This window comes from Anabrus simplex, chromosome 10, assembly GCF_040414725.1.
Source record: "Anabrus simplex isolate iqAnaSimp1 chromosome 10, ASM4041472v1, whole genome shotgun sequence".
NCBI lineage: Eukaryota > Metazoa > Arthropoda > Insecta > Orthoptera > Tettigoniidae > Anabrus > Anabrus simplex.
Window position 1 is genome coordinate 6,176,572 of NC_090274.1, and position 25,253 is coordinate 6,201,824.

Below are 25,253 nucleotides of genomic sequence, written 5' to 3' on the forward strand. Positions count from 1 at the left end.
AAAAAAAAATGCAACAATTGCATTTATTTCGCTTCATTTCATGTCTCCAAATACATAATTGACCTATCGGTATGAAAGAAGGTGCTGAACCTTAAAATCCCTTCACTAGTTATCAGTAAGCTAATCTGAAGAAATGTTCGTTAATCGAAGTGACTCATAGCAAGGCCGCACTAGATAGACAGGCCACAAGGCACGCGAGTGGCTGCCGTTCAGCTCTCACTGTCTCCATGATATGATTAATTTATTGAACCTTAACGATATAACTGAACACGCCTTCAATTGGGGTTTTATTTAGGCTTGTGCACTACACGAGTTTTATGCGGGGGAAAACTAGCGGAACAGTTTATGTACATATATTTACGTAAAATTAAGCTGACATCTGTCATTTGTAACGGAACACGGTTTCATGCAAAAGATTAATACGTATAAAAATAGTTTTAATGTTACTATGCAAATACATGATAGCAATTCACAACAATAGTCTGGAACCTTTCTTAGAAATTAGGCTTCATCTTAAAACTTATCTAACAATTCTTAAGGATTCAGTTTATCAATTTTCCTTTTCTTTGCCGATTTATGGCTATCCTTACTTGAGGATTTCTTCTTCTTAGCAACGAGTTTGTCTGCGATAACTTTTCTATAGCTATTCAATAATATATTACAAAAGATGTATATACATTTGTCAACGTAATCTTTAAAACTACTTCTACAATCACTGCATGTTTCAAACATGACGTTTTCATTTTCCAGAACTTTGTTGACAAGCAAAATCAGAATGTTTCTTTGAGAATCACCATGTAAAAACCTCGATTTAAAATGATCTCTTATAAGTACGCTAAATAATTTAAACTGTGTGATCAAAATGTTAACAATAAAATCTGATGGATATTTCAAAGCTCCCCTGTCAATTATATTGAAATAAAAATTATCCTCCGGCTTTTACACATCTGACGTTACATTATCATTATTTAACAATAAAACATCTTGACAATTTATACATGTACAATTTTTCATAATTATTTTTCAAATATATCCACCAATATAAACTAGACCCAACAAAACAAAATGTTTTCAGATACAATAACATCATTTAACTCAACTACCACATTTTCAAAATGTGAAATGTCTGTTGGTTTGAAACTTTTACAATCTGAGCTCTTGCAATCCACATACTTAATGAAATATCAGTAATAGGGATGGCTGCATGTTTAGCAGAGTATGCATCTATTACCGTCAGGGCTTTCAATTTTCGTTCCGACTCAAGAATTTGCTTCACTGAAATATGGTAGCAGGCATCACTCATTTCCCTGTACTGCCCAAATCTTGCTCTGAAGAATTATTTCTAAGAATACAGCTGTTCTTTTAAAACCATCTCCATTTTTTATTTTATCAAAGTGTTTTAAAGCGGCGACATTTTTCTCATCGAAGAGCTTAGAACAAAGGTTTACATTTTGTCGCTCTAAAGAACACCTTTTGGTTCAGGGCAGGAGCAAGCTTAACTACATCATTCTCTTCTCCTCTGTGGAGCTGTTTAAGGTGACTAACACTAGCAAAACATTTTTTGTCTGACTCAGGGTTGTCAAAGTCAGGAAACACGAAAGTTTGTAAGTTATCGACTTGCTTAAGCCAGTTATTTCTTAAGCTTTTAAATAAATGAACGGTATCGAACATTACAAAAATCTTTTGTGTTTCGTCAAATAAATTTTGAAAAGTGGTTTGTAAATTGCTTTTGCACAGCTTTTCAAACATTTACATTTTTCTATTAACACTGTTATTATCAGAAATTATGCATACTACCTTATAACCTATATCTGTTAATACTTTAAGGACTTGCAAAGTTAGTTCCTCTAAGAAATGTGACGTTAGGTTCTTACATGGAATCAAACCAACAACGTCTTTATTTTTTTATGAATGGATGGCAACATAAAGGTTTGTACAGTTGTAGCTAATGTTGCGTTATTTTCTCCACTTTTACTACTAAAAGCAACTCCCTCTACCTTTCCTCCTTTATAGTTAAGCTCAGGTTTTACATAGACTTCATCCAACAACAAGTTACAAAATCGTTCATGTTCATTTAACAATTTTACTTTCTTTTTCAAGTAATTCCAATGTGAATCATCTATACCCGAATTTCCCGTGCCTAGTTTCGAGGTAAAAGACTGCAAATACACAGGGTGAGGCATTGTAAGGAACGTTGACTGTCTTATCTTCTTATACGCCCCAGGAAATACGAAAAATATTGAAGCGAACCATGTTATTAGTATACAGGAGTAAGACACTTTCTTTGCAAAGGCTAAATTTAACTGTTACTTGCAAAATTCTAATTTATCAGTAATGACAGTCATCAACTTCACTTTCAATTTCATCGATTATTTTGTTCACAGTTTCTATTTTGTCGTGGACAGTCACATTAGAGTCGCAAGCAAGACTGAACAGGAAGTTACAGATACTTTTCAAATTTGACCATTTTAATATCTTTCCCCCGTTACCTAATGCACATGTATCAGGGTTATCATTCATGAAAATACCATGTTTTATGGCTTTAAAATCAAGAGCCTCGTTTAATGTTAAAGAAGTACCAATTTTCGGAATATTTTCCTCAGTCATATAAATTTCGAAAATACATAGACTTTGGCTGTCGAAATTGACAATAACTTTGTCAAAATCTAATTTGCATTTAGTAGTGAAATTACCTTTAACGTCATCGAAGTCCTTGATCCTGTCATCTTCTTCCTCAGCTTTCTTTCCTTCTTTCTTCTTCCCGTTTTTCAATTTCTTCTTGTCTTTGGATAGGAGTTTTCCTCGGTCTTGGAAGATTTTTAGACAGATAGGCAGGCACATTTTCAAACTTAGTAGGAATAGCGTCGTTTGAGAGTTTTAAATGGTTACGTTTTACTGTTAAAATAGACCCATCAGGTCTTTTAACAGAATCCTCCCTAATTACGTAACGTTCGTCGATGTGTTTTGTGCACACAACTGAGCTTGCTGAAGGGACAAATTCTGTTCGATGGATGGCTAAGATCCACTTTTGTTTCCGAACCAAGTCAGCAGGAACTTTAAATGAAATATTGGGCTCTTTTGAACTATAGTTGCTTCTACAACATGGTACACAATACGACGTGGGCATAATTTACAATGTTCACATAAGTTTAAGTCATTCAACACCATTGATAGCCTTACTGCTGCGAGGTGCATATCAGCTTAGAAGTCACTGGCGAAAAATGAAGCGGACGGCTATTCGTGTGACGTAGCGCCGGAAGTGGAGGGGGAGCCTTATGGCCTGTATATCTAGTTGGCCTTGCTCATAGATAGGTGTGTTTGTTCCAGGGAAAGACTTTCTCGATAGCGATAATCTACCGCGGAAATGAATGTCGTTTCGACACGAATTAATGTGTTCCTGTGAAGAGTGTAGACGCACTTCCACTCACTGTACTGCAGTTCTTGCTTGGATTATGGTGGTCAACAGCGCCGTGTGCTTGCAAGGAAGCTATTCGTAGAACGTTCGAACAGAGTAAATGCAGTCTGGTTACGGCAATTCTATTTGACCGAAAGATCCCGTGGTACTTAAGAACGGTCGTTCGTCCAGTGGAACTATACGGGGCCGATCATCTATTGTAAATAGAATGACCACTGGCGTTCGCTAAACTGAACCACGCAAGGAACCAGATGTCAGAGTGACATGGGGAGTGACTGGACACCAACCAACACAGAATAATATGGAGGTGGTGATGCGTACTGCAATGCATTCCCTCGCTGAAACAGTTTTTTGCGCGATGCGTCATATTGGTTAGATTAACAGTGCCAGTAAATTCCTATGAGAGTCAGTCACTTCGGCATTGTTAATTCGTATTGCTACCAATTTGATTCAATAAAAAGAACATCTTAGTCGTAATGATACGCATTCAACAATCCAGGAAACGTTTTAAATCGCAGTAGCGTAACGATTCGGAATTGCCAGGCTGAGTGGTTCAGACGGTTTAGGCGCTGGCTTTCTGACCCCAACTTGGTAGGTTCGATCCTATATCAAACTAAAAAGTTAAGGAGCAGAGTGAAAGAGTATCGTAACAAGATTAAGACCAACAACAGGATGACCATCGAACATGAAGGCGAGTGCTGATGTGATCAACGTGGTGGATGTAGTTTTTTTTTTCTTGCGATCAAACACCAATAGTCAGGATTGGTAAGGTAGCATTCAGACGTCTTGATGAGATCTTTAGATGCGCTGATGGGTCTGTGCACACTAAGAACAGAATGCTTAAGGCGTTAGTTTTTCCCGTAGCTACCTATGTATGGTTGTGAAAGTTGGACCATGAAGGAGATAGGAAGCACATTATTCCATGGTGAAGGCGGAGACTTTTACGTGTACCTCGGACTGCCAACAAAGCAAGGACCAGACCAGATGGAACTAAAGCGGATATACGTTGGTCACGTAATGAGACAGCATGATTCAATCGAGAAATATTTATGCTTAGAAAAGCGGAGGAGGAGGTTACACTTTATTAAAGAAGCCACTAAAACATCACCGAAGAACGCGAAAAACCTACTTGAAAACAAGAACACCTACACGCAGTCGCTCGGAGAGTCGATGTCGACTTGATGGCGCAGAGAAGACATATCACGTAGTGATTCTTCCCTTAAATAAAATGAATCGCTATAAGGGCATAACTGTATAAATATTATTGAATATTGGTGTCTGTGTCAAATGTCATGGTCCTGTCTGACGTATCAGGGAATTATAGCAAATTCATTGACTTAAAAATTAAATGAAGTCCTATGCGTCATAACTGAGGATCTGTTGATATTATTGAACCTCTTGCCATTGCTGTTGCTTTACTAACACTTGTTTCCAGAAGTATTTGTCAGTTTGGGACATCATCTAAATGTGTTTATTTTGATATGGAATAACTCTGGAAGAATTTACTTTGAAGGAATCTGTATTCGCCTGAAGTTGCCGTTTTTACATTTATGACAGTGGAGAATCGAATCCGGGACATTCTCGAAATGGAGGCCGCTGTGACCACCCCAAGGCCATGAGAGGAATCTCATCTTACAATTGGACCATGTTATGCATCACTAGACCAAGCGCCATCTTGTAAAAATCAGTATTTGTGCGCATTCTGTTGAGAAACAACGTAACTTAAATGGACAAAAATCACCGTACATGTCCTAGAAACAGTTGCCTTAAAATATATGAAAAATCTAAGTGCAAATTTACCTATGTTTGATTTTGTGTTTTGCATCACGAAACCAAAAGCGATAAGCCAATGTTTAGTTATGCAGCAGTAGACCAAGCGCCTTTTACCGGTCTGTGGTCTAGTGATGCTAAACGAAATAGGTGGCTGCACTGGTTCACAACAGACCAGACAACATCAGCTATGTAGTGTTTACTAACCTAGTATGTTGTTACTGTGCATGTTTACATGGTAAACGATTGTGCTGTCGTATTTCCTACATTATGGTACCAGTAATGGAGGCTATCAGAGCAAGAACCGAACGCATTGTTACAAATGCAATAACGATTTCTAATAACTATGAGGTTTTACAGGTAAGAAAACGAACGATTTTGGAAACTCACCCCACGCTAGAAAAGATTACTTTGCGCTATGTTCTCCCAGGATACAGTTTTTTGCCCAACGACAGCAATTTTGGAGACATAGAGTGCTCGTTGAAGCTACAACAACAGTTGTACACTGTGAATGACTATATGAATGTGATGAAAGTACGTCGTAGAAAGAATGCTTTGGCTGTTCACAGAATGGAACAGAAATAATTCTTTGGAACACAAATGCTGGGAAAACAGATAACAAACCGTAAAGTTGACATGGAAAATGCCAAAATAAACTGGCTGAAAACGAGAGAACCTGAAATCAGAAAAGACAAACCTCTAAGCATTTTCATGAAGAGTGACTTTGACCAGGACACTGGAGATGAATTAAATATTCAAAGAAAAGAAAGGAAAGAGGAACTTCTGCGCAACCAGTTCATTTCAGTGAATACTTAATTAAACTGTGGTTAGGAGGGAAACCAATTTCAAAACCTAAACTTGAAGACTTGAAGTCTCTTCTGCCGCTGATTCCAGAAGATGCCAGACCAATGTATCGGTCATTTTTCACCGATAAAAGTGTGGAAGACGATATTGATGGGTTCAATGGACAACTTGACTTTGAAATAGAAAGTGAATAATGACAGATTTTGATTTCATTTATGTTTCTTTCTTAAATTTTGTTTAGTTACTGAGCAGTATTGTGTTTCATGCTAATTAGTGAAAAAGACTTCCAATGGCACCTTTTAATTTTAGGGGTTTTGTTTATGTTTATAGGATTAATCAAGTATCTTTCGCTATAATTCATTTTTACAGTATTGTGATTCAAGCCAGGCAATAAAAAGCTTTAAAGTGTAAAATACATAATGTCCGGGTTCATTTTGGATTTGTTGTTGTCTTGTAAGCTTTATTATTTCCATTTTTATTCAGTTGTTTTACATTACATTACCATGTTTTCTGCCAATTAGTAAAGAATAAAGTACGTTTTATTGCAAAATTGTGCGTGTTATTGCTATTCCCTCACACTACCGGTAAGCAAAGGAATTTCTACCCAAGTCTTGAGAGCAAAAATAACCGACTTATTTCATAATTCCATAACGTTAAATTGTAGATTTCACAAATGATTTGTATCTTACGTAATGTAATTTACAACGTCATTTACGATTATGTGTCCATTATAGTGAAATGATTATTTATTTATTGACCTGTAACGTCGTGTAGTTTACTTATGCTTTATCACAGACTAGTCCAAATGCACTGTTTGGTTATGCATAACGCAACCAAAGGACTTAAAAAGTCACATAGTCTGTTGATGCAAAACAAAAATGCACAATCAAACAACAAACGTAAATAGACTAACCGCCATTTTATTTATTTTTAGCGTTGTTTGATAAGTAATTAGGTTGAGGTTTTACAAAAGAGTTCAAAAATAATAATTCTTACTTATTGCAAAAAATTGGGAAATTTAACAATAAGTGGATTTTTAATCGACTGGAAACTTTGAGCTCAATTATCTCAGAATGGTGTTTTGGCGCTTAGTCTAGTGATGCATAACATGGTCCAATTCTTCTCATGAAAATCGAGGTACACGTATTATAACGTTGCGTATTTTGAAGATCCGGCTCAGTTCATTTGAATCCAGCTTTCTTCGAACTAACAACTGGGATGAAATTCACTTTATTCAGTTTCGTTATTCCACTCTCCCTTTGTTTCCCCCGCGACATGTTCACTGCCTTTTGATGTTTCTCTATTTCTTTTACCGGCGGTATCAGTGGAGACGGAATACATTGAACTTCCGGCCTCTCTATAAATAGCTCGTTTATCGCACACATGTGTGGTGTTGAAGTGAAATATTGTGGTGGGTATTCTGACGTAATGCGAGTTTGGATGTGGTTCGTCAGAGAGCAGCTTATTCTCAGGTTGAGGACAGAGTGAGCTGCCTGCACGGTATACCATCATCGCCGACGATAAACTACTGCGGGAAAAATCCGGGAAATTTCTTTAAAAGTACAGTAGAATCTCGATCTCATTTCAGCATTAGATCCCACTCTTAAATCGTCTAAATGTAAGATGAATGAGATTTTACATTTAATAGCATTTCATTGAAAACCGGTAATGTACCGAAATTGCACATAACAATAAAGGTGATGAAAATACTTTCCAATAGTAGTAGTAGTATATGGATTTTAGGCTAAATGCCGATTTGTTGGTTATACGATTAAACTAAACATACTTTAATATCTTCACGTTTCATATGCCAAATGTTGGACCATCATTTTAGTCTAAATTAACTAGCCATAAAGTGCATTTTTCAACAACAGAATACGAACGGTTGGTGCCTAAAATGCTTTATTATTTTGCTGTTTTGGACTGTAAAATTGTCTATTTTTATGTAGTTAATGTTCCTAGTATTATTCCATGCAACGATGAAATAAAAAAAAATTGAATATCACAGGGAGAGTTTGTAATAGTTCGGTTGTAGGAAGTCTTGCAACAGAAAACCGTGGTTATACACTGCAGTGCAAAGTCATGCAGAACAACTTCCACTTACAAACATTTCAAGTTAGTTTTGATACTTTCAAGTAAACTAATTCCACTTGTTTTCGTACATACATACAGCATTTTCACTCAGTGCCAGGCTGGCCTTCTGAGCCCAACTTGGCAGGTTCGATCTTCGCTCAGTCTGGTGGTATTTGAAGTTGCTCAAATATGTTAGACTCGTGTCGGTAGATTTACTGGCGTGAAAGAACTCCTCCGGGACTAAATTCCGGCACATCGGCCTCTCCGAATACCGTAAAAGTAGTTAGTGGGACGTAAAGCCAGTATCATTATCACTCAGCCCCTCAATTAGTGTTAATTGCAAATTATTTGAAAAAATAATTAATTTACTCCGGTATTGACATGGATATATAAGGAACCACATAGCAGTGAGAGCAGTTATTTACACGTGAAATACCCGTTTCGTTATAACGAGCCGGTGATATTCGTTCTCAGCTGAGACATTTGGTGATGTCCCATTGAAGATGGAGTGGGAGGCCACCCCTCTTAAATAAGCTGAGAGCGATTAAAGGAATTACGATGGTATCGTGCAGTTTTCTCGGAGAGAAGGAGTGGTACTATGTCGTCTTCCTACTTACTGAAGGGAGAAGCCCCCCGGGCCATTCTGCGCCATACCATCTCCCTCATTCTACGAGATGATGAGCAGTCAGTAGACCTCGTCATACGTTTTATAATTTATAGTGGCCCGTTTTATTGCTAACTGCTTTTTTATTCTATTGGCTCGGTTTTACTCTTTGTGTATTTTTAAAATGTTTTTAAACTTTTAATTTGAGTGACGATTTCACTTCAAAGGCAATGCCTTATTCCATTTTAATACACTTAAATCTATTTTTGAATCAATTTATGGCACTGCTAATTAGATCCACTGATTATTGTAAATTTATAATAATTTTCTTCGTCCTGTTGATATGTATGTTGGGTACTCAGCCCGAAAGCCGGCTTGATCCTCCACACCTCCGCCAAGAGCTTTCATAGATATCTTAGGTGTCAGATAAGATACATACTAGGGAAATGAGGAGTGGGGCACTTTCCCGTTGCTTTCCTCACGGAGCCAGTTGCTATTACGTACCAGTTTGCCAAGCCCACTGAACGATATTTTCACACCATTCATAGCAAGGACTGGCTGCATAAGGAGTCACTTTCATATTGTGAAAGACAAGGATGAGACTGAGACAGGTCAATGCTTTAGCCCATACCAGAAGACATGGCGCCTGCAAAAGCATTTTCCGCATCATCCTTTAAATTCGAATCAGTCGTGGTCAAATTTTGATTATTATTATTACATTTACTTCCATCTTGTAGTATTACGAGTTGACGATCTAGATGTTAGACTCCTTTGAAGAACAAGCATTATCATCATGCGTGTATAATATATTAAATGAGATATAAGATCGTGATGTGACTGTACGTGCTCTGTTTGGGGTAGGTTAAGAACAGGTGAGGTCATATGGATTCCTGTATTGTGGTGTGGTGCGAGGTGACGTAATGAGAAGACCTTTAAGTTATCGTTGGGAGATGTTGCAGCGCTCACGAGTTCATCCATGCCTTTCATCTGCTAGCCTCCTGGTCTCCGTCTGCTCCCATTATTCGCTTAGGTAACATGTCCTCTTATGACACCAAGCCGGTTTGTACGCACAGCTTCGTCAGTCGAGTTCTTTAATTTAGCCTTTATCTCCTTTATTGTTCCCATCTATTAATATCAGCCACCATTCTAACTACTTTCATGTCTGTTACTTTCAACTTACGAATAGGAAATCCCGAGTGCACCCAGCTTTTCCTCTCATACAGCAAAGATGTCTGAAAACAAACCTGACTTTTTTCTTAGAGAATACCTTTGATCGCAACTGCAAGCCCGCTGCGTTAGATTTGCGACATTTTGATTCAGTTCACTTGCTGTACCATCATGTTGGGAGAACACGCATCTTAAATACTTGAAATGATTTACCTGTTCCGTATACGACTTCTCCTTCTCGTAAATAGTTTGGGTTACACGTCGTCTTTTCTTTCTGGCCTTTCCCAACTTTTTAGGGTCGGCAGTATACGTGGATTTGGCGCAGTTTCACGATCAGTTCCCGTTTCTGACGGCAACCCGGGACGTTTCTGTGGTTGTTAGTAGTGTTGTGTGTATAGTCAAACACAGATGCCCTAGCGTGGCCGGGAATCGAGCCTGTGTCCGTGTGAATCGAATATTCAACGTAGGAGTCGAACAAACAGGTCGCTTTGTAGTTCAGATTGAATTGCTGGAAAACAAAGGCACGAATACGAAGTGATGACAGTTCTTATCTGTAAGCAACAATGCTGTATTATATGCTCAATAAATTGTATATAGCAGCCTGTACAATTAATGCTATTTTACCTCATAATTTATATTCGTTAGACGCGCCTAACAATCAGCAACATAGAATTCAATAAACTTTTTGTTGTTGTTGTTGTTTTTCTTTCCAAAACTGGCTTCCAACGATGGTCAGGCGGGCGCGGCGCTTCCTCGCAAAAATAAATAAATACATAATTTTACCGCAATTCCATTCTGAACGGATTACGGCAGTCTCTCGCCACGCTCTCACAAAACGCACTGAAAAAATTCCCCATGAGAACCTGTGTAACCGACTTAACAAAGTGTCCCGGAATTATGCACGATGTTTTACCAGAGTCTAACTTCCTGTTGCCGGTCGGTCATTTTCGACCTAGAACTTACAAAGAACTAACTATACTCACTGAAATAAGAGTTCCAAATCACGCCCCATGGTCCAGATTCGTTAGACTTCGATTTTAGTACAGTAACATTTAAAAAAATATAAATACATAAGATAGTTTGTCATTGTTCAGTCCCTACAAAATATTTGATTTAAAAATTGTTTTGTAATCTTACAGTTATTGTTTTGCACATACTGTACTGGGATATAGTTTGTTTTTGCTGTGCGCATGTTATTGATAGGTGGGCCCGTATCATACTCGTTATGCCTCTGGATTCAGTATACTCACTGATAGAATGTTACGTAACAGCAAATCGTACTCAAATATTTCGATTGAGGTGGCGATTTAAGATTTGGCAGGATTTCCTCAGCACCGTCATTACAATCTCATCTCTAAGGCAGGATAGTTAGGCGCCTTAAAATAAGAACAACTTGGTATGGCACTTCGAGCTCCCAGTGTAATACCTCAAACCTTCATTGACTACAACTAACAATGTCTTTGAAGAAATTTGCCATGGGTCCATAAATATTCTTCTTTTCTTGGTGTAACTTTGTATCTTGTTAATTTCCCAATTCAAATCGTGTTGTGGGATCCACAATTACATCTCGCTTCGTATTAGTAAAGTACACTATGTTGTCAACTGTCCGAGGTGATCCTTTCACAGCAAGGCAGGAAATTTCCTCGCCTGCACTCTAACCCTTCTTCCTCAGGACGTCAGTTATAATTGACCTTCCAATGTGGTGGTGCGAGTTCCGGGCAGTCATGTCTGCACCGGGTACCGGAAATGGTTCATTCATCTTTAATCACGTCACCCCACTCGTTCTCGTTAGATATCCATTTCTTAGCTTTGGCCATCGTGCTGAACGTCTTCCGGCCACAGATTTTCAAGTTTCAAACTCGCGATTACGCAGTCCTCCACGTAAATTGGTTATTTCTGATGGAGGAGGAAAGTTAAGGCAATCATATATTTTTTAACTCATCTTCCAACATTCTAACTGCATTTACGTGTGCATTATCTCTCCTTAACTCTCTCTAGATATTACAGTGCTGTAGGACGGCTTCCCATGGAGCTTGAATTAAATATACCCCTGCAACATACAACACTTGACCCATGCACGTAGCTCCAAATAGTGCTTTTCCTTCAGCACGGTTTCCAGCCCTTAGAAGCGAATCCGGGAAACAAGTGTGAACCAGTGAGCAGAGTGGTCAGAAGCAGCCCTAAACAACGTCCAAGTCGATTACGATCTTCTAATGCATAAAAAGTGTTTTGCTAAACGTCGTTTAAAGCTTCAATATTGGAAATAGAAGCATCTTCCATGCAACACATTTTGCTTGTCGCAACCAATGAAGTTCGTCGGTGCGTGCGCCGAACGCTAGTCAGATGTCTTCCTACACGACTTTCCCACAGATCTGAATATCTCTTTCCGTGGAAATAAAATCTCATAATATTATCGACACTAAAGCGACACGCCACCGGTAGCTTTGATTATAGCGTTGTTATGGTGCGTGTAATGTAAATGGATTCGGCGAAAGGCAGATGAAACTATGTAACGGGCTGAGTTGTACAGGCGAGAACGCACCATTGGCAGCGCTGAATATTGTTTTCCTTACTTTCTCCCGGTCCTCTGACGATCAGGACAAATAATTCTGATAGTCGAAGTGATCTATAATTTCGGGAAAATTATCTCAAATATATCAGTTGCCCGTTACCGGACTGTCCCTTATGTCATATGTTGTCATGGAACATAACCTCTGCTTGTGATTCACTCCAAGAATTGCAGGTTAATCAGTATTTTCGGCAGTGTTTGAACTTGGCCGGTTGAATATCGGTTTTAGACAGTGTCTAGGTGATAACGTCTTTGCAATGCAGTAGGCATACTTAGACATTGTTCAACTATAAACATGGTCTAAATACAGTTTTTTCTTGCAATTAGCCCTAGGTGTTTACTGCACGCGCGCACACACACATATACCAGTATATCAAGTTGTGGGAAATATATATATATATATTTTTTTTTTTTTCGTAGAGCAAGCCATTACTGATGTATTAGTAGAAATCTGAAATATGCAAATTGAAATTTCAAGTGATTAATAATAATAATAATAATAATAATAATAATAATAATAATAATAATAATAATCCTGACTGATCGTGTATGAAGAGTCAGGAGATTGGCGCCGATAAAGGAAAACCGAGAACCCGTCTACGTTGGTACAGTCTCGTGAACGGTCTATGGCCAAAGCGACCTCGAACCTCCACCTTGAATGAAGCCATCCCCGTGAAAAATCCAGGAAGCGCCGGCGTCAACGTGTCCCCTAACTAAGCTTTCGACCGACAGACGTGAATGCACGTCCTGTAAAGCGGCAAAATTGCGAAGAGAAGCGCACGCATGTTTTGATCAACAACAACATCTGTCCACTTAGGATGCACCAAATCACGTTAATGTTAATTCCATAAAAGTGGGTAATTCTTAACACCGAAATGAGAAAAAAAATAAAATGAAATAGCGTATGGCTTATAGTGCCGGGAGTGTCGCCAGGTGCAGGTCTTCTGATTTGACAGCCGTACGCGACCTGCGCGTCGTGATGAGAATGAAATGATGATGAAGACGACACATACACCCAGTCCCCGCGCCAGCGAAATTAACTAAATGATGGTTAAAATTCCCGACCCTGCCGGGAATCGAACGCGGGGCCCCTGTGACCAAAGGCCAGCACGCTAACCATTTACCATGGAGCCGGACAACACCGAAAGAAAACTAGGTTTAATAGGAGTCTTTTTAACAGAAGTTTATAGACCATAATAAAAAAATATTTTCAACATTATTCTAAATACTTTCCTCAAAGAATGTTCATAAAATACTAGTGCATCGAGTTATGCTAGGGTTGTATAATATTTTAACTGGGCCCATGTCCAGCGCTGAAACTTTGTTTTGTTTCCCCGTTTTTAAAATGAGAAAATGAGTTCAGGGTTACCTTAAAGCGGGCCTCGCTAAATATTACCTAAACTTGAAGAAATGTTGTAGTATGGAAATAAAATATGTATACTTGGAGGTAGGTTATGTAAACGATGCTTATTATTCATTAAACCTTGAATTCTTGCTGAAACATGAATGTGGAGGTCTGATAAACCAATCAGGAATACCAGTCCTCTGCTGCTTGCGTCCATTGAATTAATGGACGTTGTCTTTAAAAGAGTGGAACTGGATGGTTACCAGAAACCCTGCAGGGTGTTGTAAAATGAAGATTTATCTATTTTCTTCGTAGGGCGGCGACCTTGACTACATTTTCCAGAAAATAATATAGTTTCTTTGGATCGTCATACTTTCAGGGTTAAATTTCTTTGAGGTAGGTTTCCTTAGGGGAGGTAATTGATGACTTAGCTACACCGTGATTAGGTTTTCTTTCCGCATTTCCTTCATCATTGACGTCCTATATGCGGACAAAATTAGAAAATTCCACTATTAATATAGACAGCTTGTTTGTAAAATGTTACGTGAAGTAGCTTGGAACAATCTTATTTCACCGGGCGAGTTGGCCGTGCGCGTAGAGGCGGGCGGCTGTGAGCTTGCATCCGGGAGGTCGTGTGTTCGAATCCCACTGTCGGCAGCCTGAAGATGGTTTCCCGTAATTTCCCATTTTCACACCAGGCAAATGCCGGGGCTCTACCTTAATAAAGGCCACGGTCGTTTCCTTCCAATTCCTTGGCCTTTCCTATCCCATGGTCGCCATAAGACATATCTGTGTCGGCACGACGTAAGCAAATAGAAAAAAATATCACTACTGATCTGCATTTAGGGCAGGTGGCAGATTCCCTATCTGTTGTTTTCCTAGCCTTTTCTTAAATGATTTCAAAGAAATTGGAAATTTATTGAACACCTCCCTTGGTAAATTATTTCAATCCCTAACTCCCATTCCTATAAATGCATATTTGCCCCAGTTTGTCCTCTCGAATTCCAACTTTATATTCATATTGTGATCTTTCCTACTTTTAAAGACGCTACTCAAACTTATTCGTCTACTAATGTCATTCCACGCCATCTCTCCGCTGACAGCTCGGAACATATTAGTTAGTCGAGCAGCTCTTCTTCTTTCTCTCAATTCTTCCCAGCCCAAACTTTGCAACATTTTTGTAACGCCACTCTTTTGTCGGAAATCACCCAGAACAAATCGAGCTGCTTTTCTTTGGATTTTTTCTAATTCTTGAATCAGGTAATCCTGGTGAGGGTCCCATACACTGGAACCATACTCTAGTTGGGGTCTTACCAGAGACTTATATGCACTCTCCTTTACATCCTTACTACAACCCCTAAACACCCTCATAACCATGTACAGAGATCTGTATCCTTTATTTACAATCCCATTTATGTGATTACCCCAATGAAGATCTTTCCTCATATTAATACCTAGATACTCTCTGGCTAAGACGGAGCCTCAGCCTGCAGGAGACACTACTGCGGATCTCGTCATTTGCTTTATGTGGGAGACTAAACTTCAAGTTTTCGGTGTCCTTTCCGGCTTAATAAAATCTTTGTTTTATTTTTAATTCGTTTTCAAACTCCTCCGTTTAATAAATATTTGTTATATCCATTTAATTTTTGGAGAGAGAGTAGTTACCTAGTTCTTCCTCCTAAGACGAAAACCACCACCACCACCACCACCGTGGTAATCACAGAACTAACGAGAGAAGGCCACATCTATAGGGTATCTTATTTCATTCAAACTTTGGGAGGTTGATCTGCATTAAAAACCTGTACGTGTCCGAAGGTTTTTTCCATTTAACAAAAAAATAGCATTTAAATTGAATAGCCTCTACAGCTGTTGACAGTACGCATGTGCGTATATGTAGAACAGCTGGTCTACTCGTATAGTGCAGCCACAGCCAGTTGCTTGACAGTTGTCACTCGTCCCCGACATGTTCACTTTGTGCTATATTTAGCTCGCACCGAGAGTGATGTGAGTAATGAGTCTGAGTCCCCCTCCCCTCAGGAATTTTGTCCGCCACACTAGGAATATTGCGCCCAGGGCCTCGCGACTAATGAGACGTATTGACCCTGGCTGAACAGACACTAACCTCGTCCTAGATAAAAACGTGTGTGTACAGAGCGTCATGAACTGTACACGATTTCGCACTTTCGTATTTCGCTACCTTCTCAGCTGATTCAGCAGGAACTTCAGTTCAAATCATACAGTTCCATAACAGGGGTGGCAAAAGGTGGTTTTACGTCCCACAAACTACTTTTACGGTTTTCGGAGACGCCGAGGTGCCGGAAGTTTGTCCCACATGAGTTCTTTGACGTGCCTGTGAAGCTGCCGACACGAGGCTGACGTACACCACTGGACTGAGCCAGGATCGACCCTGCAGAAAGCCACTCAGTCCGGCTAAACTGACCAGGAGACTTTCAAAATTGGTTTAAAAATAGTCTTAACTGGTCAAATGTAGCCAGATTCAGTTACAAAGTGAAAAAACCACAAATGTAGATGAATGTATTGAGTGGTTATATCTGCTTGAAAAAATTTTTTTGAGGATATGTGAGCGTTTCGGACAGACATGATATGCCTCGTATGGTAACTGTCAGCACTATTAGCTTCCTGGATTCAATTGCAGATATTTAAGAATGACGGTAGGACCGGTACATAGCTCAGCTCCATTGGGCGTGTGCCCAAAATGAGCTGCATTACCTGCTTACATGCTAAATCCAAAACACTCAAGATCAGAAATATTTCAAGACTAGGAAGAGCACGTAAAGTGGATTTTACTAGTGAAACCATCCTCCTTGCCAGTAGTGATGAGGTTTGATGTTTTCAAATTAGAAATTTAGCATTTTGTAGCGTTTTGAAGAAAGCCTACAGAATTTGCGTTATTGCGATAAATAGATAATGTATTTTAATAGCATTGATATTAAATTTGCATTCGGATAAAGCTAACTCTAAAATAAAAATGCAATACGTATATAGTGATGCAAAATAAGTATAATAAAAAGACAATGACACAGTAGCTTGTGGAAATCGCTGAACAGCGGAAGCATTGAAAGTGAATTTGATTTTGTGCTTCATCATAAGTTAAGAACTTCATATTTTATCCGTATTGACATGTATTCAGGAGAATAGGCATGAGGTTATCCACCTTGCGATACACTACAAGTAAAATGACAAATATTTTGGACCATTTCACAATTTAAGGGACCGGTTAGCGCCGAACTGCTGGCTGAGCTTCTGGTGGAGGGGAGGCTTCAGTTCCTGTAAGTTCAGCTAGCATTGAACGTATATTCACAAATTTCAGCTTTGTACAAAATAAATTGTGATACTGCTTAGATTTAGGAACGGGCACTAAGTTAGTTGCATGATATGAAATAAGACCTGGCTGGTAGCCTCTTACAGAAAGGGAAAAAAGGCGGGGGGTGGGGACGGAATTGACTGTTATATCCATGCGAGTGCATTAGTCCAGCCGTGCTCATCGAGGGCAGTACATGCTACTGGAAGTGCCGTAACAATTCACGTGTACTGTTGGCTGCGTGTTCAGAAGTGGAGGTCGTTTACTGCGAACTGCTGTATGCAAACGTTCGAGCGTGTCTCAGTAACTGGCAGCATTCACTGACGCTCCCCTCGTCTGGGCCATCCTCCTTACAATCCTGACATGGCACCCAGTGATTTCAGTCTCTTCGGACCGTTCAAGGCACCTGGATGGTAAGCCGTCATGACGTCGCCCTGCTACTGTATATCGTGTGAGCTCCTCTTACTTTATTTTTTGAAGCTCCTTTATATTATTTGTCTCTGCGGTATACGGCAAAACAAACGACACTGGAATTGTTGTCCATCTGCTGTAACACCGAGCTACGGCCTGTTACACCGTACGAGATCTGTTTCTCTATACGTCGTCGGATTGAGGATAATTCGCAGGCTAGCGACCTGCTTATTATGCGCGGGTGTATCTCATTACTATCACCATATTGCAGTGTCTTTGACCGAGCTCGATAGCTGCAGTCGCTTAAGTGCGGCCAGTATCCAGTATTCGGGAGATAGTAGGTTCGAACCCCTCTGTCGGCAGCCCTGAAAATGGTTTTCCGTGGTTTCCCATTTTCATACCAGGCAAATGCTGGGACTGTACCTTAAGTAAGGCCACGGCCGCTTCCTTCCCACTCCCAGCCCTTCCCTGTCCCATCGTCGCCATAAGACATATGTGTCGGCGCGACGCAAGGCATCTAGCAAATGTAGTGTCTTTGTAAGTTCGAGAAGATCTGTTAAGTTGTGCCACGCAACAGAGGTGCCCCGTTATTTATTCTGCGCGAGTTAACTGCAATCAAGACTAGTGACGCTCTGTTAGTTTCATTAATTACATCCAGACATGTTTTGTACATTTGCTTTCCTGGAAAGGTGGTCTCGATAAACTTCTCAAAGTAAGCTGAAGTTCAGTAAGGGAAGAGGAGATGGCCATAGTGACGATTGGTGTTTTAAGATGCTATACGTTGTGCACTTCTTATACTATGTAGGTAATGGATTAAATTAATTGACTTGTTAATGAAAGAAGTTCATTATATTACAATTTTATTAGATTCATTGTTTTTTTTACTTTAATAATTGCACGTGTCTGGTAGGTGCAGTGATTATTATTGCAATTTGATGTATCAGCCTCGTGATCCCTAGATTACGGGCTCAAACCTGGCAGAAGCGTCGTATTTTTGTAAAGTGTGACAAAAGTCCGGTCGGTAGTTTACTCGTGTTGTAGGATGTTCTAGTTTGATGTTTACCTGACAAAAGTAAAAACTCAAAGATCCGGTTTACACCATCATCTAGTAGAATAAAACTCAGCGTCGAAATTGACACGCAAGCAGCGTAATGAGGTTAGATTAAAATGCCTGCGCCTGGTAGGTAAGAGCTTACAATGATTCTTCTTAGCGTTGATAAGGCACGGGCTTCTCTATTAGTTCATTTTATGCCACTAGAGAAGGAAATCATGAGCATTTCTCGTAGTGTTCCTTTGGGCAACCTGGGATTATATTTTTTTATATGACAAAGGCAAAGTGTTTATTAAGAAAAAGAGCCCCGTGTGAAGAATGAGTCGTTCTTCCATTTGGTATATGTTAAGAACAATATCCTCGAAAAATCTTCACAGATTAGTTCCATTCATTTCGCGTTTAGAGCGACGAGTTCGACTCCCAAGTGAAGGCAATGATAGATTAATGCCCGGTTTCTGGAATGGTGAGATATCTATCCGACAGCTATTGATTTGTTACAGCTGTCGAATCGATAAATCTTCGCTGCGTTGCACAGCGTAATAGCAGCTAACTTATCGAACTGTCAACTATTGGCTCATTGATCAAGTTTCGTAACTACTCACTAGATGCCTCCGCTAGTACTACCTTGTTTTTATGCATAATATGAGCAGAATCCAATAGGCAGTGATTCACAGTCTTGGCTATTATCCAGCTGTCCCAGTCATCATCACAAATACAGATACGGTACATTTCGCTGAATAATATTGCTAAATTCTGCAGAGGGTAACATCATGGATAGCAAAAGGGCAAAAAACTTCACTGAACAAGACAAAAATATATTGTTAGATATTGTAGAGCAGTTCATAAGTGTTATAGGGAACAAAAGGACTGATGCAACGAGTGTGAAAGAAAAGAATACAGCTTGGGAGGAGATAACCAAATTGTACAATGCTAATTGTCAATCAGGACCCAGGCTCCCGAAACAGCTGCACTATTTGTACGACACATTGAAGAGGAAGGCTCGGCAGCATATTGCAGATGATAAGGTAAGATTTTTCAATAAAAATATTTCTATCTATTCCTACTATATTGTAGGTTAGACTATCCATATAAACCTTACAATAGAAATGCCTACAAGTGAGTTCGCTACGCGGTTTGTCACGTAGCTGCCAGCTTGCATTCGGGAGATAGTGGGTTTGAACCCAGCTGTCAGCAGCACTGATGATGGTTTCCCATTTTCACATCAGTTGCTTCCTTACCAGTCGTAGTTTTTTTTTATCCCATCATTGGCATAAGAATTATCTGGCACTGTGATGTAAAACAAATAGCAAAACAGGAAGATGAAGAAAGAAAGAAATTCCTAGGCTTAGGGCCATTTCCTCCAAATGAGTTTAAACGTGCATTTATTTGAAACTGCTGCAGTTTAGCATTTCTGGTTGGTGATTATTGTTTTAAGAGGAAGTACAGCTGGACAACCATCCTCCCAAAACTACTTAATTCTGAGTTTAAACTAAACCCATTTTCCCCCAGTTTGTATTAATGTATCTGGGAATTTCCTAGTAAAAAGGTTACCATAGATTTGAATAATAAGCTGCTGAACTATTTACTCAAACACTACACTTTTTAATACAGCTGAAAAACAGTAGGCCTATTGGCATTAGAAAATGAAATAATTAATTGAAATTATTGATGATAGACTGATATTGATGAAGATAGGCTAATGATTCAATGTACAACTTAGGTTAAGAAAGCATATCTCCTGTTACTGATGACCAGTTTGAAGTCACTAACACACTGCACAATTTTCCTCAGGGAATTAACAATCTCCCAAATATGGCAGAAAATGATATCAAGCAAACTATCCTATCCACCAGTATTTTTATGATTTGTTGGTGAACCAATGAAGGAAAAAATTAAAGTTAACATAAAAGAAGCATCTGTTTTCGTACTTACCTGTTAATACCTCCAAATCCCTCTCTTAACTCATGATATGAGGTTTAGCAGTCCACTTGAGAATTTCAGTTGAATGTAGGGAGCTAACCAAGGCCACTTAATATTCCTGAAGGGTGTGAAGTGTGTTGACACAGATAAGAAGGTAACATAAACAACAGCTCTCAGCAAGATTTTTAATTAAAGAGGCCCAGATGTTTTATGTTTCTTGGGAGTCACATATTTCATTGAAACTATCAGCTGGTTGTTTCCAAGCTTGTTCTTTGTCTTTGAAAGATAAATGCTTCCTCTTAAAACAGTAATCACCACCACCACTTTGAAAGGTACACAGACTATTTTCTCAAATTCTAAAATAGCTTTCTTTGCACTAACTAAAGAAAACAATAAGTTAATTTCTTTGTGATTAAAATCTTACTTCTGTTCCCTGGAGGAAATAATAATAATAATAATAATAATAATAATAATAATAATAATAATAATAATAATAATAATAAAAGATCTACTAATCTTATCATGCAGTCAAACTGATATTATTAAAAACAGTAACATGACAATAAGAAAATGAAATGCAAGTGCAGTGGTTTCATTTGAATAAGAGCTAGAACTTGTTTTGTCCAAATTTAGGCAACTATTCTTAAGATACATACAAGGTACTGAGTAGGCCTATATGTTTATGACACAGGAAGGTATGAAAACGTTTCATGGCAGCTAGTAATTGAATACTACAATAATTATCAGTTATGAATCTTTAATATTAATTATTGTTAATATACCAGTAATGAAATAATAATGCAACATGTGGATAACAACTGTAAATATTACATAATTAGGAATAGGTTAGTCTATATGCAAGGCTAGAATAAAATAATACCTCTCTTCCATTTTTATCCTCAGTGGTCTGTCTGTTGGATAGGAGGTTTGCTGGTTTGCTTAGCTATTATGTGAATTACTTTAGGATTCAATGAGATTTATTGCTTTATGATTATTGGTAAACATGCATGTATTTATTATTTCAGGTGGAGCATTACAAAACAGGAGGTGGAACATTTACTCCAAAAACAGACAATATAGATGAGAGATTCATTGCAATGGTGAAACCTCAGCTTGAGCCTCTGCGGAATTGTTACGATTCATGTGCTGAATATCTTGGAGGTATCTAATTTAATCTTCATCTGTTATCTTCCTTTCTGTCATATAATTTATTTTGTTAGAATGAGTACTATAACTTAACTATGACCTTTTTATTTTATATTAATAAATACTATTATATTTTTCAGATGTTGTACTAGATGTGATTAATCCATCAGATGATCATCTGCAAAAGGCACCAGAAGTGGTCACCCAAACAGCCCTTGAAGTTGAGATTCAAAAGTCACCAGGAGTCATCCCCCAAACAGCCCCTATAGTCCATAAGGTACCAGAAGTTGTCACCCAGGCAGTCCCTGATGTCCATAGGGCACCAGAAGTGGTCACCCCAACGCCCACATGCAGTCGATCAGCTGCAATAAACAGTGACCAATGTAATGGTAACGGTAATGTTATAAGAAGGAAGAGGGCAGCAGAGTGCATGGCAGACAGAATAATAAAAAGAAAAAATATTAAAGACAAATATGACCATGAAATTCATGAAAAAAAATTGAAAATAATGACTACTGAGGAGGCAGTAAAGGCAAGGGAGGAGGAAACCAGTATTTTAGTGTTGGACCATATGAAAAGATGCCATAAACTAATTGAAAATAAACTTGAAATAGAACTGGAGAGTGCAAGTTTGGAACGACAAGTGAAATTAAACCAGTTAGAGAATATTCGGATAGAAAATGAACTTAAAACCTTAGAACTTAAAATAAAGCAAGCACAGTATGATCAATTAAAGTGCAACATTGATATTTAGAAGCAGGGAAACAACGTAAAATATTTTTTTTTCTACTATTGTGTGTTATATTGTTCATTAAAATGTAGTGTTGTACAATTTCATTTATTAAATCATATTTCATTCTTACCTGAAGAAGGTGGTAACCAGTGTTCTTCTCACAGCATTTCCGGACCCATTGTCTGGCAGAGGTGGGTCAATGTTATTTTCTTCAGGAATAGCTTCAATGTCAAACTCTTGTCCATGTTCATCTATTGCTAGGTTATGTAAAACAGCAGTAGCCACAATTACAGCAAGTGCTGTTTCCAATTTAATCCTCAGGCCTAAAGATAAACAAGGAAATCTCCTTTTCCAGACACCAAATGTATGTTCCACTGATACTCTTGTTCTAATATGAGCATGATTATATCTCACTTCACCTTCAGTATTAGGATTGAGAAATGGGGTCATGAGATATGGACGACATGGGTAAGCACTGTCACCAAGTAAAGTGCCATCAAACTCCTGAGCTTCAAACCTAGCCCTGATATGGGAACTGTTGAAGACTGTACTGTCATGAACAGACCCAGGAAATCGTGCGACAATATCCCTAATCTTCAATAAATGGTCACAGACAACTTGGACATTAATGGAAAAGAATCCCTTTCTGTTTCTATAAAGTTCACCCATATCTTTGCTCGGTGATTGAACTGGAATGTGACTTCCATCAACACAGCCTAATACATTAGGGAATCCACTCATAGAAAAGAAGCCTTCCTTTACCCTTAACAGTTCGTTCCTTGATTCTGGCATTCGTACGTAATTAGGCCTCAAACTGGCAATCTCGTGAGTTACCTTCTTAATTACTCTACAAACTGTGCTTTTATGGACACGAATGCAATCACCGACAAGAATCTGATAAGAACCAGTAGCATAAAAACGTATTGTTATTAATATTTGTTCAAGAGGGGAAATTGAAAAACTTCTGTTTGACACAGGACGCAAATTATTGCCTATAACCTCAACCAAATGCATGACAGTATCCTTCTGTAATCTGAATCTGTCTTTGAATTCGCTTTCACTGTATATCGTCATAACATTAGGCCGACGATGATATAATCGTGGTCGTTCTAAAATGTTGACAGCTTCTATAATTTCTTCGTCGGAAGAAGATGAGAAAGCCATGTAAAACGTTAACACAATATTAGCTGCCGATACCTTCGCCGATATTGAAGTTCTGCGCAACTGCCAACCAAGTTAACAAATAGATATCTCACGCTCAGGGCCCTCTAAGTTAGCAGGAGATTTATCGAATCGATAGATGTAGCTGACGTTCGTGCAACGCCAAAACACGAGTTATCCATTCGATACCGCTATAGGTTCGATATCTCACGTTCCAGAAACCGGGCATTAGAAAGTAGGTTAGTGTGTTTAGTGTCAGTGTAGTGTGATATATAGCTCGTGATAGCGTCACTTTTATCACCAGTAGCTGTTCGCCCTGAGTTCTCATGCTTAACGACTTATCGAGGTAACAGAGAACACAGTTAATTGTGTAGTGTTTCCCGTGTTCTGCTGTAATGTTATCATAATGAGCTTCGGTCCCGTGCTGTACTCTCTTCGGCATTAGATTTCATCATAGGTAGGCCGCATCTTCACAGAAACACAGGTCGCCCATGGACCCTCCGAAGGCCCACACGTCGTTATTATTGTTATTATTATTATTATTATTATTATTATTACTGTTCCGTACAGGCCAACTTAGTACCAAGATACTAAACTATTGCATTTGGGGTGTGTTGTTCCTTCCTTTCATTCGTCCAGAGGATACCTGTCTTCCTTCTTGGTGGTTTGTCCTGGAATCTCATTTTTACGACGACTTCTCTCCTCTTTTCTTAGAAGAACCGAGCTCGATAGCTGCAGTCGCTTAAGTGCGGCCAGTATCCAGTATTCGGGAGATAGTAGGTTCGAACCCCACTGTCGGCAGCCCTGAAAATGGTTTTCCGTGGTTTCCCATTTTCACACCAGGCAAATGCTGGGGCTGTACCTTAATTAAGGCCACGGCCTCTTCCTTCCCTCTCCTAGCCCTTCCCTGTCCCAACGTCGCTATAAGACCTCTCTGTGTCGGTGCGACGTAAAGCAACTAGAAAAAAAAATCTTAGAAGAGAGATAAAGAAGGGGTCTGGTTCATCAGTTGTAGACTGGGCGGATCCCTAGGCCATGTACCTCTATATGATACAGAATATCGTTAAATCTGAACACCCATTCATCCAACTGCATTGCCTTGTTGTAGGCGTAAGAAATGAAGTTTCAAGAAGGTGAACACGAAATGCCATATCGGTTTGAGGGTTTCACACGGTAGAGCGCTTGCCTTTCGAGCCCGAGTAGGTGAGTTCGATCCCGGTTCAGTCTGGTTGTATTAGAAAGCGCGCAAATACTCCGGCCTCATTTGGTAGATTTCCCGGTACGGAAGAAAACTCCTACTGATCTTCGGCGAATCCGAAAACCGTAAAAGTAGTCAGTGGCACGTGAAACGAATGAATAATAACTTGTGTGATGGCGACGGTGAGACTTCTTCCATTTGATGTAAATTAGGTGACTTAACATTGCCAAAGTAAACTGGAGCCGTTGTCGCGAGATGGTGTACTTCCCTTCTCCCACCCAACATGTACCAGCTCTCCTGCAGTACCGGTAGTCGAGGGTTACAGCTAGTAGCGCCGACTATTACGCTATGAAGGCGGACTCTGAAAATATTTAACTGTATAAATGTCAAACCTAACGTTTCTCAAGGGAGGAACTTCGACCGAGAATACCTTGCTTGAAGAAACTAAAAGCCGATTTCTTGCATGTTCACACCGTTACAATTACACTTGAGAATACCATTTGCCTGTTCATTGACTTTCCGAGCAAGAAAACCAATCGAGGTGCCTACGTTTTTAATTATAAG

At 39.1% G+C, this 25,253-nt stretch overlaps 2 protein-coding genes across 2 annotated transcripts in view; both read left to right on the forward strand.

The window, feature by feature from the left end:
* The window catches only part of LOC136882238 (protein bunched, class 2/F/G isoform), a 460,797-nt gene that overhangs the window by 283,871 nt on the left and 151,673 nt on the right, over window positions 1-25,253 (forward strand). The gene's annotated exons all lie outside the window — the stretch shown is intronic.
* On the forward strand, window positions 18,988-22,351 carry LOC137502407 (uncharacterized). The gene is made up of 3 exons (XM_068229485.1): window positions 18,988-19,556; window positions 21,477-21,612; window positions 21,738-22,351. The coding sequence occupies exons 1-3, from the start codon at window positions 19,302-19,304 to the stop codon at window positions 22,349-22,351; spliced, it is 1,005 nt and encodes a 334-aa protein (XP_068085586.1). The 5' UTR covers window positions 18,988-19,301.